Genomic DNA, 16,320 nt, shown 5'->3' on the forward strand with positions numbered 1-16,320 from the left:
GTTCATCATTTTATTCACAAGTATTCAGGTGGTTTCTTGCAAAGATTCAGGCCCTTTTGTCTCTCTTAAGGTATTTACTTTTCAGGAAACATGTCCAAGGAACTAATGTTTGCCAGTAACAAATTTAATTTTAGTTTAGCTCCTTTGAAACAAGGTTTTTACAAAGTTACAATGGAAGTTTACAATGGAAGTAAAGTAATGGATATACTGATCATTTGATATATACAGTGTATAAAAATTATATACAATCATATGTAATGACAAGGAATCATGTTTTAATCTTAATCACCATCTGAATTCATAACTTGTTCATTTTGCAACCTGTCTTTCAGTAAGAAATTTGATGAGGATTACTGACAGACAACAATGATTTGCATGAATCTAAATATAACCAAATTTAAGTAAAAATTTGTCATGTGGACATTAACAGTTCAACAATATGAAAATATAGAATTATGTTAGCATAAAGACAATTTAAATATAAGCAAATATCTGCAACAGCTGTCATCCCTATCTACATGACAAAGCACTCAAGCCAAAGGCTACATTCATTCATTTGACGATTAATATCTGATTAACCCATGTTTTACATATAAAAAAACTTAGTAGGAAGGTTTCTATATGGAGAAAAGTAAATATTTTGCCCACATATGATTAGTATTGTATGATTTCTCACAATGTTGATAATCTAAATCAGAATTTATCCTGAATTTATCCATTAATTCTGCTTGTTTTGATGACATTTTATGTAAAGTACAACTGAAGCTAGTATTGCTCAACGAGGCAAGATACAGCACAGCAAAATTATTGCAAATTTATTTGACTGTATGAAAAAAATAGTGTAAAATAACATCAAGTGAAAGAATCCACCTCTTATTTCATACTCCAGAAAGGGACTGTGACAGTTAAAAGTAGAAACTCACTCAAAGTTTGACAGTTTTCATTTAACCCTGGCCAAATCATGAGCATAAATCTGTCAAAAAGCACACAATAACAAAATAACGGTGAATACATGCACACCAAATTGTCTGTACTTCTGTAGATTTAACAGCCTGAGATGCATAGAACTGAACAAACACAAGAGGGAATCGCGGATGTAGCACAGCAGCCGTTGTATTTTATATTTAATGAGGAAACATGCTGAAACTGTTCATTCAGATCGATGAAAGAGGCGGTGAACAAATCCATACATGGAGGAATGATTTACAGGGATCGACTGAACAGTCACTGGAACGGCTCCTTCTCCATTGCCCTCCATCTGATTAGTTACTGTACATGTTAAAGGTTAGCCACAATCCTCAATGTTTTTTTTCCTGAATACTGAAAATTAATTTGAGTCTTTAATACTCCTATTTGAAATTGCAACTTCAGTAATGTATGCATAGTTTGGCCATACTGATTATAAGTATCTAGAATCTAGATAGAGACTCATTAATAACGCTCATAATCTAGATTCTAGATTCTCTGTTTTAGGAATATTGATTGATTAAAAATAATTGACCCTTGTGTCCCAGGTTGCGAAAAAACCTGTTAAAGGTTATGGACTGATTACGACTTTCAATCATATTCCCATTGTCAGAGCTCCTGTTATTCAGATTTGCTTTTATGAAGTTATATTTTATTGTTATTGAACTGTCCTGATTAACTCTTAGTGCTTATGCTGTAGAACGCCAAGAAAATGTTTTGTTATTACACTTCAGATAAGATAGGTGTTCAAAAAAAAAATGTACATAATGTAAAGAACAAACCCATATAATGGCCAAACTATTATCTTAAAAACAAAAACATCAATTGTGATGCTGATATTAATCCAAAATTTTGATAAATACACTATATTCGCTGTGGCGACCCCTGACGGGAAATGCCGAAAGAAGAAGAAGAAGACACTATATGACCAAAAGTAGTCGCGCACCTGCTTTGACTTACATATGACCTTAAGTGACGTCCCATTCCTAATCCATAGGATTCAATAGGACATTGCTCCACCCTTGCAGCTTTAACAGCTTCAAATCCTCTGGGAAGGCTGTTCACAAGGTTCAGGAATGTGTTTATGGGAATTTTTGACCATTCTTACAGATGCGCATTTGTGAGGTCACACACTGACGTTGGACGAGGCCTGGCTCTCAGTCTCCGCTCTGATTCATCCAAAAGGTGTCCTTTGGGTTGAGGTCAGGACTCTGTGCAGGCAAGTCAAGTTCATCCACACCAGACTGTCATCCATGTCTTTATGGACCTTGCTTTGTGCACTGGTGAGCAATCATCTTCAAGAAGGAAGGGGCCAGCTCCAAACTGTTCCCACAAAGTTGGGAGGATGGAATTGTTCAAAATGTTTCAGTATGCTGAAGCTTTCAGAGTTCCTTTCACTGGAACTGAGGGGCCAAGCCCACCTCCTGAAAAACAACCCCACATCATGATTCCCATCTCCAAACTTCACACTTTACATAATGCAGTCAGACAAGTAGTTTTCTCCTGGCAACCGCCAAACCCAGACTCGTCCATCAGATTGCCAGATGGAGAAGCGTGATTCATCACTCCACAGAACGTGTCTCCACTGCTCTAGTCCGGTGGCAGCGTGTTTTACACCACTGCATCCAACATTTAGCATTGCTCTTGTTCATGTGGGGCTTGGATGCAGCTGCTGGGTCATGGAAACCCATTCTATGAAGCTCTCTGCGCACTGTTCTTGAGCTTATCTGAAGGCCATATGAAGTTTGGAGGTCCTTTCGCGACTGACTCTGCAGAAAGTGAGCGACTTCTTTGCACTATGTGCCTCAGCATCCGCTGAACCCGCTCCATCAGTTTACATGGCCTTCCGCTTCATGGCTGAGTTGTTGTCGTTCCCAAACGCTTCCATGGTTTTATAATTCAGCTGACAGTTGACCGTGGTATATTTTTGAGCGAGGAAATTTCACGACTGGATTTGTTGCACAGATGTCATCCTATTGCAGTTCCACACCGGAATTCACTGAGCTCCTGAGTGCTACCCATTCCTTCGCAAATGATTGTCAAAACAGTCTGCATGCCTCGGTGCTTGATTTTATACACCTGTGGCCATGGGAGTGATTGGAACACCTGATTCCGATTATTTAGATGGGTGAGCGAATAAATTTGGCCATATAGTGAAACATTCTTTTGATAAATTCACTTTTAAAATGTTTATAATGAGCACATTTTCTAAAATGAATGATTAAAGTTTACATGCGCAATGATTCTATACAAGTTCTATACAAGCTTCATATTTTAAACTTGTAGTTTTTTTAAAGCAATGTTGAAGATTTAATTTTACCTTTCTGTATTAAAGTGATACATTTAATCTCCTGAAACACTGAACATTCTTCTTGTATACTTTTTCAACCCAATTAAAGTTTTACTGGACTTTTTTGTTGCTTATTTGCAGTTTAGTTATTTCTAGTAGTTTCTGTGGAGACTGACAGGCATTTTTGCATTGGATATAAAACAAAAGTAGAACCTCGGGATACTAATAAGACCACTTTTCCCATATACTTATTTATAAAAATGTTTTGCTTTGGTATGTAAAATCACATCTCATTTAAACAAAAAAAAAAAAAATGCAATAAGTAATTTTTCAAAATAAAAATAAACTTAACATATATATACACTATATAGTAGCATATATATATATATATATATATATATATATATATATATATATATATATATATATGTATATTCTACTGAGGGAATTCACAGCCATGTTTTTATCCGCTGTTTACATCCTGCCGCAGTCGAACTCCACAGCAGCACTGGGCAAGCTCAAGGACGTCATCACACCTGAGGCTGTTGTGATTGCAGCTGGCAACTTCAACCAGTGCAGCTTGCAGACCATACTCCCCACATACCACCAACATGTGGACATTTCAACCTACAACAAGAACACCCTGGATCACGTGTACAGCAAGGTCTGAGGCGTGTACAGGGCCACATCCCGTCCCAGCTTTTGACAGTCAGACCACATCAGTCCATTTCTGTACCCCACATACAGATTGAAGCAGACAAACACCATAACCAGAGAAATCAAACTCTGGACCCTGGACTCAGAGGGCATCCTACAGGCAACTGGGACGTGTTCAAGACCGCAGCCACACAGGAGGACTCTTCTGTTAGGGTACAGGAGTACGCTGAGTATGTGACAGGTATATTATTATTATAATACCGGTATATTATATATTCCTGTGCATCTTGTATTTGCAAGTGTTATTTGCAGTCCTTATGTCCTCTATTGTAAGTCGCTTTGGATAAAAGCGTCTGCCAAATGTAATGTAATGTAATGTAATGTAATGTTAGCACTTGTGTTGACAACATCGTGCCCACCATACAAGTCAGGAAGTTCCCCAACCAGAGGCCTTGACTAAACAGTCGGGGGCGCCTCATGCTGCATGCCCGCTCTCAAGCATTTAGGTCCGGCAATGAGACAGACAACAAATCTGCTCAGTACGGACCAAAGAAATACATCAGAACAGCCAAGAGGCAGTACAGAGAGAAGATGGGTGGCTTCTACTCCACTGCTGACCCTGGGCTCAGACACTACAACACCACCAGCATCAACATCTCCGCAGACAGCCTGCTGGACGACCTTAACATCTTCTATGCCCGTTTCGAGAACTCCAGCCACAACACAGAGGCGAGTCACACACACAATGATGTTCCCATCACCATCTTCAACCTCTCCCTCAGCCAGTGCACCGTCCCCTCCTGCTTCAAGAACACAACCATCACCCCCCTCCCAAAGAAGAGCCCACTCACCTGCCTGTATGACTACAGGCCAGTAGCACTCACTCCAAACATTACGAAGTCTTTCGAGAGATTGGTGCTGGCCCACATTCAGAACAACATTCCAGAGACCCTGGATCGCCTGCAATTTCCACCTCAGACACCACAGCCGTCACCCTCTACTACCCCCTCTCCCTCCTGGAAAACAGACTCCTGCATCAGGATGCTCTTTGTGGACTAAAGCTCCGCTTTCAACACCGTCATACCCCACAAACTCACACACAAAATGTCCACCCTTGGCCTGCACCACCCAGGATGGGGTGCGGGCCAAATGCACCGCAGACAAACAAGTAAGAATTTCATTGTACAGGGAAGCATGTTTCCATAATGCACATTGGGCAATATGTAATCTAATATTTGAAAATGTAATCATGTTTTCACAATGATGCTTGTCATAATCTGAGATATTCAGAATTATTTTTTGCATAGAAAACAATATAAAAAGAAACCAAAATAAAAAAGCTTAACAAAAAATAAAAATCTGTACTAAAAATGAAAAAATATGTATCCAAGTCAAAACCAAAGCATTCAAAATCAAAATGTCTAAATAAGCCACACTATGATAAGATTCTCCAAGCCTTCATACAAATAACCACAATGCAGAGACACCCAGAATACTCATTTGGATTTATGGAGCTGCATATTGTTTTCTACTCTTTTACCCCTTTTCCACAATCTCAATTGATCATTGAGAGACTTGTTCACGCTGCAATCGGAATGTAACTTGCATGAGTTCTTTTCTAATTTAAGTAATTTATTTTTAATCAGGCACTTCAGATCAACCTTACCTAATGATTGTCCAGCAATGATCCTGGCATTTTCTCCGGCCACTGCTGCCCGAGCATTCCTCTCACTGGCATACTGGACGAAGGCATATCCCTTGTGAACAGAACAGCCCACAATCTTGCCATATTTGGCGAAGATGGCCTCAATGTCTGCCTTGGTTACTACAGCTGTGTTGAGGTTTCCGATAAAGACGCGAGAATTGAGGGAGCGCGGGTCATTTTTGTTGGTCACGTTGCTGGTCAGGGTCTTCCCAGTCATCCTAGTCCTGCTGCCCTGTCTGCTGGGAAAACACAGAGCACAGGATTCCATGAGTGTCAGGTGATGGTTCTGGAAATTAAAATTTGTACATTCTTTTGTATTTTTATTGGTCTGCCTTCACTCCCACTCGAGGGTCTAATACCGATATTTACATGATCAATTTTTGCATTCATTATGGGCAATTTCATTTCTTCCAGCAAAATGATGAAAGTGAAAACTAAATATTAAAGTGATAATATAAATCACAGCAGTGAATACTTTGGCACATATAATATCAGGAAATACCTTTCACAAATTGTCATTGAGGAACAAACAAAAAATTTTAATTACATTATGACTTTTTAAATGGAAAAGAATAGCAAATAGCACCAGAAAATATTCCATTGACATGTTTGCTCATAAATATTTCTTATTGTTATGAATACATTTTACATTTTTCCCCATTAAAATTTCATCATCATTTTTGACTTTTTATTTGACTTAATTCATTTGAGCTTGTCTTAACAACTACTGTTAATTCTGACCAAGTGTTTGATCTTAATTTGAAACTTGGGAGAATTCAGACTCTAAGACACTCCTCCACTCTCCACAGATATAGTTTTTCTGATTCTGATTTTCTGATTCTGATTCTGACTCTGAAGACACCAATGCAAGTGTGGGAAACGAATAAACAAACCTTTCTCACAAAACAGGATGTGTCTGAAGACATTTAAAAAATGAATAGCTGTGTTTGCATGTAGCATCTGCTCACCTGTCCTTCAAGTAGCAATAAAAAAAGAAAAGCCATCTTACACATATAATAATTATTCTATTATTATTATAATCATTATCACAAACGGATGAGTTATCATGATGCAATATTGGAATAATAATAACAATTGTTATTATGATTATTAGTATTATTATTATCATTATGCAATAATAAGAATAAGAATGCTTATCATGTTTGACAGCTTGTATTTTTAATTTTGGCTTAGTTCACTTAAGTTCACTTGTTTGATTCAAAAAAATTATATCTATGTGTTCAAATTTAACTGTAGGAGATTGATAAATAATGAATAATTGGCCTATAATCTCCCTAAAACTTTTTTTTCTGTTCCTTCTTGTGTTTCTGACTTAACAATCCTCATTCCTGCTTCTCTGCTGTTAACCAAAACGATTTGTTTGTTCTTGAGTTTTGACCTTTGACTGTTAAGTGGATCATGCTGTTACTTTCATCCACTTGTCAATTCTCAGGGTGGCGCATGAAATATTTATTTTCGTAAAGTAAAATACTGTCCAGTGTGATCTATTGTTAGAGTCTGCTACGTCTAAATACTGAACAAGATGAAACCGTATAGCTTGCACAGAACTTTAATTTGTCTTTGCCCTTGCTGTTTTAGAACCGCAAAAAGGAAGACGGAAGCGTAGACAGAATTTTCAATGTAGCGTATAACTGATGCAGAATATCAAAACTTTGGTATGATCATTCAAGGAAGCAAGAACCTCACATTAACAATTACCGGTACTTTTCTGAGACTGTTTTGACCTTAGGTTGTGTCAGATTAAGGTGGACCTCAAACAGTTCTCCTGCAGCTACTCTCCAGTCAGGACCATGCTAACTACAATAGCAGGTCAGTCTATATTCCGTTTCAGCTCAGCCCTTCAAGAGAGCTAACCTCCAGCCTCGGTCCAAAAGACCTAATTTTAACAACAGGTGCGTATTTTCAAGTCTAGAAATGCAGCTCTCCAAAGAAATAAGAGCAAATGCAGCCATTACAGTATCTTCCACCTCCAGAAGTTCTCAGATGACTCTTCCATCGTTGGATGCATCAACGATGATGATGAGGAGGAGTCCAGAGGTCTGATTGCGAGGTTTGTTGAGTGGAGCAACCCAGTTCAACAACTCCAAGACCAAGGAGGTGGTTGTGGACTTCCGGAAGATTGTGAGGGGACGGGTATCAATCACCATCCGGGGTGAAGAGGTGGAGATGGGTGGAGAGGTGGACTCCCACAAGTACCTTGGGGTCCACATTTACAACAAACTGGACAGGTCACACAACTGCTGGTGTGGCGCTGCCAGGACTGCTGAGGTCAACAGGCTCAATAAGGTAGTGAGAAAAGCCCACTCTGTGGTGGGACTTAACCTGGACCATCTTCAATTGGTGGCAGTGGGGAGGGAGAAGGACGAACTGGGAGCTATCCTGGACAATCCTTCCCACCCCCTGCATGACGAGCTTTGGCTGATGTGCAGCTCCTTCAGCCAATGGTTCATCCAACCCCAGTGAAGAACACTAAATGCTTTAGACACTCCTTTGTGCCCAGGGCCCTCAGACTGTACAACAGCAGTCTGGGCAACCTCACTACATCACCACATTCACTACCTCACCCCATTCACGGCATGCCCTAACTCTGCTTTCTTTCTAATCCTTGTTGGTCCCAGCCCACACACATCCCGCCTATTTTTGTTTATTTATTTGATTTTTATCATCGCTATCGTCAGTGTATTTATATTGTCATTTAGTCGTGGTTGTCTATTTTTCACCCTTACTCTTCCAATCTGTTGTCCGTTATTATCCTTGATGTTGTTGCTGTTGTTGTTCTCCCTGCTGTGTATTTATTCGTAGATGTCTTTGCTATCTTCTGTCTTCTAACTGTTACTATTTATATCTATATTCATATATCTTTTTGTCTTATATATTTATAACTGTTACGCTGCTGTGAGAGAGAATTTCCCCAACGGGGATCAATAAAGTTTATCTTATCTTATCGGATCTTACGTTAATACAATAGTGTTCCTCATGTCCAGTACCTGAGCTATCATGAGATAAATCTGTGAGGGATTTGCTGGGAGCATTTTGCGTTTCCTACTTGTACTAGGCCTGTCCTTTAGAATAGTTTTGTTCCTGCTTCCTGGCCAACCTCCAGGAAGACTCCCCTGTCATCACCACCCTCCATAGCATAGCTATTTCCAGCATCTTGACAATCACCTGGCTTTATCTACCTTTGCTATGTGTGCCAAGGTCACCCTCCAGGGTCCAGGTCCAGACTAGACTCACAGAGGGTTCATGTCCCTGAACCCTGTTCATGCCCCTTGAAAAGGGGCAATAGGTGAGAGATTGTAAAGGTGGAACAACATCTGATTTGTTTCCAACAATGTAATGCAATTTACAATATCCCAATGTTTTTCTCATTTACAGTTACATTTACAACTCTCATTTACAGCTCACACACACAAATCCCAAACTTTCCGTAGACACACAAATCCCAAACTTTCCGCAAAAAATTTCCAATAAGACTCAGCTTGTGTTAGAATTGCCTTTACGTTCATCTGCACTTCCATCTTACGACTCTTCACCCACATAATCGTTTCCCTCTACTCTTCATACAGAGAATCACCTTTTCCATTTCACACAATAGAAGATAATAAAACTGTAAATCCTGTAATAAGTCTTGAGTCGGTTAACTAAATTATCAACAAGTTAGGAGACGAAAAGACCAAGAGTCAATCCAATGAAATCCCATTCACTCAATCTCTACCTCTGAATTGCCTCACAGCTCTGGGACCTTAATCAAATCTCCTAGTGACTGATTGATGTAAAGTGCATTTAATGGTCCCCTCTGGTCAAATGCATATATGAGATGTAGCCATAAGATGGTTGATTAAGCAAGCAAAGCAGATTTTTACATAGATCTATTTGGAGGTAGGTGGTTCGCAGCATTTGAGTTCCATTTTCAGATTAAATAAAAGAACAATTAATAAAGAAAGACAGAAAAAATGGTGTGGACACCCGACCCTCCTGCCCTCCAAGAACCCAACTCTCGACCTCCCATGCAGGGACTTTGATTCTTCTACTCGACCGTCCCTGGCACCCAACACTGGGCCACCCAGACCGTTCCGAGGGAAATCTACATTCATACCACCTAAATAGAAATTCCTCACTGGACACCTACTGTCGCCTGGTGAAAAGAGACATTTCCATGATACCGAAAAATATATATATAAACTGACAAGTAATCTGACAAAAGAACAAGAAGAAGAATTGAAACATTTAAAACAAGACAATAATATGGTGATACAGAATGTGGATAAAGGTGGAGCTGTAGTAATTCTGGACCGCTCGGACTACGATAATGAAGTGAGGAGAAAACTCTCAAACACTACATTTTATAGGCAACTGTCCCACATTCTCACAGGGGAATTTAAAAAACACATACACGCTAAACTCAACGACCTTTTGGAAAAAGAATGCATTACCGAAGAAGAACACAAATTCATGAAGATTGAGTTCCCGATCATTCCAGTATTCTACACACTGCCAAAAATCCACAAAGAATTCCCCGATATTCCCCCAGGCAGACCTATTATTGCAGCCATTGGCTCACTCGCCAAAAAAATATCAGCTTTTGTGGATTACTTTCTGCAACCTCTGGGGACTCAATTACCATCATACACAAAGGATACAATAGACTTCATAAAAACCATTAAATCTATTACACATATTGCCAACAGTGATATCCTGGTGACAATGAATATTGAATCCCTCTATTCAAATGTTCCCTTTGAGGGTGGCATCCTGGCCACAAAATATTTCCTGGATCGGAGACCTACTCCTAATCCAATCACCGAGATCATTGTAGATCTCATAAAAGAAATACTTACAAAGAATTATTTTTTTATGGCACAGAATTTTTCTTGTAGACCTCCGGAGTGGTCATGGGGTCCAGGATGTTACCTAGTTTTGCCTCAATGTATGTGGGATGGTCTGAGCACCATGTTTGATCAAGGGAATCCATTCACACCCTATATAAATCACTGGAGGAGGTATCTAGACGACATTGTCTTCATCTGGATGGGTCCCCTTACACTACTCAAAGGCTTTCAAAAATGTATTAATTTTAAGGACCAACATCTGCAATTTACAATACAGTCAGACACCAAACAGATGCATTTTTTGGACGTCATGGTCAATAAGGAAATGGATGGTCTAACAAAAAATCTACACCGCAAACCCACCGACAGAAACTCTCCTTTGCATGGTGAATCCTGCCATCCAACACACCTTAAAGAAGAACCTCCGTATCTCCCAATTCCATAAAGTCAGATGCATCTGTCGCTCAGACAAGGACTACGACAAACAAACCACGGACCTCAAACTACGATTCCTTAACAGGGGCTATAAACGTAAGTGGATTGACAACCCAACCTCACGCTTTACTGCAATGTCTCGGGATGACAGTCTTTCCACCACCAGAGGCAAGGAACCCAGGAGGGGAACAGTATGTGCCATTCAATACTCACCAGTATCAAAAGCCATTGAAAGGATTATTAAAAAACACTGGCACATTATCAACTCAGACCCTGCACTGAAGGAGTGCTTTTCAGATCCAGCCAGGATAGTCTTAAAAAGACCCCCGAAAACACACAGAACCTACTGGTAAGGGCTGATCCTCCCCCCCACACCAACCCCTCATTTCCTTAGTGCAGGGAACTACGGATGATGCCACTACGCATATCATTTATATATCTAGATGCCCCTGTGGGCTAGTGTATATAGGAAAAACAAATAGACAACCAAGAACCTGCATCGCTGAACACAGGCGCACCATAAGAAATTAGGTGACCTCCAGCCCTGTAGTGGTACATTTCAGGGAAGCGAAACATAATGTCTCGACCTTGAAATACCTACGGATTGAGGCCATAAAGTGTCCACGCAGAGGGGGCCATCTAAACTCCACACTCTAAACTCTTTTAGAAACTCTTCTGAAAGTTGTTCTGGATCTACATGCTTTACACATTCGCCTGAATGACTGAATGAGGACATGATATATGATATCTTTAAATGATAAAAAACCTTGTTTATAGGTAGGTCCACATGTTTTTTTATCTGTCTTTTGTCCACACCATATTTTCTTTCTGTCTATATATTTATTTGATCTGTTGGTCCGATCCCCCATGTAGATGTTTATATTTTATATTGTATGGTGATGCCCTTCAATCACATGGGTTTTTTCAGTCCCCGTATGTGTATATCTGTACACATGTAAAAATGTAAAAAAGCATCTGTGTCTTGGGTCGGTTCTTGAAAAGAAGTTAAGATAATGTTATAATGTTCAAAGGACATCATATATCCAGCAAGAGGCGGGTCCATCACATGATCATCCATCACATGATCTCCTCTCTTTAACAATAGCACCAACATAACATATTTGTTAACACATATCTCCAGTAAGCATCAGAGGAAAAGCCTATTTTTTGCTCAAAACATCATGCATAAGTGTTTTGTGTTATATGTAAAACAAATTTCCCCACAGGTATTTACAAAGGATAACTTATTATTATAGAACTACACAAGAGAAGGGGGTGTAAATGACTAGAAGAACCTCTTTGTCTCAAAGTGTGGGCGTTTTTTGGCCTTCCAATATATTGGGTGGTGCTTACGTGCAAGGAAGAGGTCCTTGGAATGGAGTGTCCAGTGATCAGATCTTCTTCTGAAGAACCCCGTCATTTGTGATTCCTCTGATATGTAAATTAGAAATGTTAAAGTTGAACCTAACCAAGCAGTTTTGTTGTATAAAGTAAACTCACATACTTTATAGCATAAGTAGTTCATATTAAAAATGAAACCTCTGTCTCTGGTTGACGGCTATTTAGAATTGTGAGTATTGGACAATTATATAATGGCCATGTACAACTGCATATTTTGTATACAACTGCATATGTTATTGGCAATAAGAGAGAATGGAATTTAAGATACTTTAACTGACTCACACAGGGGGAAAATAAAGTTAAACTGCTTAGATTGCCATAACAACCACAAATTTCCCTTTCCACACATCATTGTTTAACAGAATGGCATCTTTTACATGCCACATGGCAAAGATGACATAAGATATGACATAAACAACTGCGGCCTCCAGATAAAAATAATAATAAACATTTATAAAAGAAATATCTGGGCTTATACTACATTAGGATGAGACACAAGGAGAAAAATTGTATAACGTAATATTGTTTACAGGGAACAAAGCTATATGCATATTTATTCAAATTTCCTTTGAGTACGGGCTGGATTATACAGTATGGCAGCATGACACAGTCTCAAAGATCATCAGTTTCTAAATTAGCTCCTTAATATTGAGAGATGAGATGAGATGAGAACAACTTTATTAATCCCGAAGGAAATTGTTGTGCCAGAGTTTCAAGTAAAAAACATAACAGTAATAGATAATAGTAGAAAGGAGGAAGAATAAAAAATATAATGAAATATGAATTGTCTAACTGTTAGCAGTAACTACAAAGACTGAAGATTCCCTGCGGCTGAGGGAAGAACATTGTTATAGTTATGACATTTATTTATTACAATTTTATTTAATAACTACAAATTCCACTTTATCACAGGTACATACAGTAAATGTATGTCTAAAGTGTACTATTTCTATATAATCTTTATAAATGACACACACTATTGAGATATTATTTATTAGATGTCGAAAAATTTGATATAGCATATATATCCACATATATGCACATACATGTTGTGTGCACAACAATAAACAAAACATTGAAATAATAAAATAATAAGAATTTGTTAAATATTCAGAACCGATGCAAGCTAAATCTTTTTATATTACAAAATGAAATAACTTATAAATATGGGTGATCAGATAACAATTCATGAGTTAATATGATTACCATTAAACTGTGGTCCAAATATCCTATGGCCCCATATAGAGGGACAGGAAAGAACAGAAAACACATGGATTCATCCAAGGTCACTGCCATGTAAATACTTGATCACTATTTTCCCATTTTTCTCCATTAAAATGCTTTTTAATAGAAATGATCACAGAAAAGGTGCTTCATATTGTTCTTGAAGTGCATTTCAACCAGTATAAAGAGGCTTCAAAGGAAAATCTTTTACAATATTTATGAGCTTCCAAGAACCCCAAAGCCATCTGAAAAACAAACATGCAGCAGAAATACTTGCAAGAAATAGTGGAAAGGTCCCAGGCCAGAAAGACACTAACATTGAATGTAAAGTAGCCTGATAGGCTACAGTGCAAGGAGGATGAGCTGGATTCTCTTGGCATATTTAATGCTTCGTAAATTAGTGCTTTGTAACATATTTAAACATAAATTACTCTGTAAATGTAGTTGAAGTCGTCATTTACTTGCTTTTACATGGTGATATTCTTTGTCTTTCAAGATTTTCACTGACAAATACATTTTATAGAAGACAGCTGAGTCCTTTTCTTTTTATTTTTTTTTTCTTTGGGGGTTTTACTACATCCTCCAAAGCAGCAGAGGCTCAAAGTGTAAGTATTTCATGGAGTCAGTAGCATCAGTGTCTGAATTTCCTGGAGATAAAGAGCCAAGGAGGCAATGAAAGTAATCATTTTAGCACATTCTCTTTTCCTGATCTTGTCACTGTCTTGAGCTTTTGTCAGAGGAGAAAGATGAAAACTTATCCTCCAATATACCAAAATGCATGGGATAAGAATGATGCATTCAGGCCACAGTCTCCACAGCTGGAATGTGCTATTGTAGTATTTTACCTCAAGCAAAAAGCATCAAATCTCATATTTTCTCAGCAAGAAGACTGCCGAAATTCATTTAATTTGAAGAAATCTTAATTGTGCTGTGAGGTTGCCAGGAAATCTCATCTTTTTGCATTATTGATTCCATTAGCAGGCATTTCAGTGAGTATTCACTCCTGATGCTTCAAAGGGAAATCCAATTTGATCAAAAGGAAGAAGTATGTGTCTACAGTAATCCCCTTTTTATTTTTCTTCTGAAAGCAGGCCAAATAAATTACAAGGAAGTAAATATGGACTGAAATCTTATTACATTTTACACAGTCTAAATTTACAAAAGCTGCTGCACTGCAGGTATGGCTGTGTTCCTCTTTATGTTTTTATGTATAGACACTAAATCCAAGGATTTACCAAAGGCTTCAGTGAATTACACAAAAGCTGAAAATAGCTATAAAATCCTACAGTGACATTTCTTCCCATTAGTTTTGATAACATGAATAGCGATTGGAGCTGTAAATGCTGCAAACAAAGAGGACAAATGCCCATTCAAATGTTCACAGTATTGGAGAATTATTGAGAAACTATGCATATTTTGGATGGGATTGTAAAAGGTTGCTGTGAAATGACTATGCCACTGGTGTTGTTTTTAATAAGACTTTCTCTCACTTGCCTAATTTGGTCCTCTTCTCTTACATCCATAAATTACTCAGCTAATGCACCAACAGAATGAGCTATTGCTGAATCATTCAAAGACCTCAATTAGCAATTAAGGACTTAATGAAAAGAGATCATAGCTGAGCCACTTTGCCTTCTTGCCCATAGAAGCCCGGAGTAATCTAATCTCTCCTCCAGGACTTGAATAGTAAATGTGGTGTAAAGATAGAAAATGGGCCACTATTGCCTACTTGTAATGAGCGACTTGCTTTGCGGTTTAAGCCTTGTTTACTGTGTACCGGGGATTTCTTTGAAACTGTTTTGTTATGAATCTTAACAAGGTAGGATGACTGTCAAAAAATATTCCCATTTCTCTCCTCCATACCTACATTCATTACATACTGCATAATACCTGAGAGACAAATACATGAGAGACAAAGAAGCAGAGAGGGAAATAAAGGGAGATAAGATGGAAGGAGAGAATGAAAGAATTTCAAAAAGGAAGGGAAAAAAGATTTTCAGTGCCAATCATTCTCAAAGAGCACAGAACTTGGCCTTGGACCGCGATATCAAAGACAGGAGATGGAGGCACACATCGTGCGGTAGGTGCAGTAGGAAGTGCTGGCTTATAAATTATGACTGTGACGCCTTCCTTTTATATTGCCTTTCCATCATCCTTTTATCATTTATATATTTTTTATACATTTAATGAAATTACTTTTTGTACTGGTCAGCTTTTTTTCTTTGCAGTGTGAAGCCTATGACTATACATAACTTAAAGCAAAACCACTCGGATTTCAGTCAACTACATCTGCCCTCGTCTACCACTGAGAATTTATAGAGGTTCTCTGAAGCATGGCAACTGAGGGCAGCCGCTCACGCTCCTAAAATGAAGTGCACCATGATCTGATTTGAGAAACCTATAGCTTTGACCAGTAGTGGGGCAGGAAGATAAAAACAGAATGCGCCCTATACAATGACATGGAATGAAGTCATATCTCTAGAACACATTTCATCTTGCAGTTTATGATACCAACAGGGATGACTATTTATTTGTTTTAATATAATTTACCGCTTGTTTTAATACATATACCCAAATGATAATATTCCATTTTGGATAGCTTTGGGCTGTTTGCTTTTTTGAAGTAATACAAAGTGTAACCCTTTAGGTGACTTTAAAGTCCTCAGTATTGTTTTATAAATTCCACTGGAATATTTTGTATTTCGCAATCAGGAATGTTCTGGAGGTCAAAATAATGTCAGATAGACTAATGAGTCTGTAACTGGAAAGTGAAGGTTTGATGTTCAATGTTG

At 38.4% G+C, this 16,320-nt stretch overlaps 1 protein-coding gene across 3 annotated transcripts in view; it reads right to left on the reverse strand.

Annotated features, from left to right (window-relative positions):
• The window catches only part of LOC147217635 (RNA-binding Raly-like protein), a 49,946-nt gene that overhangs the window by 26,752 nt on the left and 6,874 nt on the right, over positions 1–16,320 (reverse strand). For all 3 annotated transcript variants that reach the window (XM_086176123.1, XM_086176122.1, XM_086176121.1), the window contains exon 2: positions 5,580–5,854. In XM_086176123.1, coding sequence (XP_086032249.1) covers positions 5,580–5,835 — 256 coding nt within the window. In that variant the 5' untranslated portion in view covers positions 5,836–5,854. The remainder of the gene's footprint in view (positions 1–5,579; positions 5,855–16,320) is intronic.

This window comes from Fistularia commersonii, chromosome 28, assembly GCF_037954325.1.
Source record: "Fistularia commersonii isolate RoL2024-O1a breed Wild chromosome 28, RoL_Fcom_v1.0, whole genome shotgun sequence".
Lineage (NCBI taxonomy): Eukaryota > Metazoa > Chordata > Actinopteri > Syngnathiformes > Fistulariidae > Fistularia > Fistularia commersonii.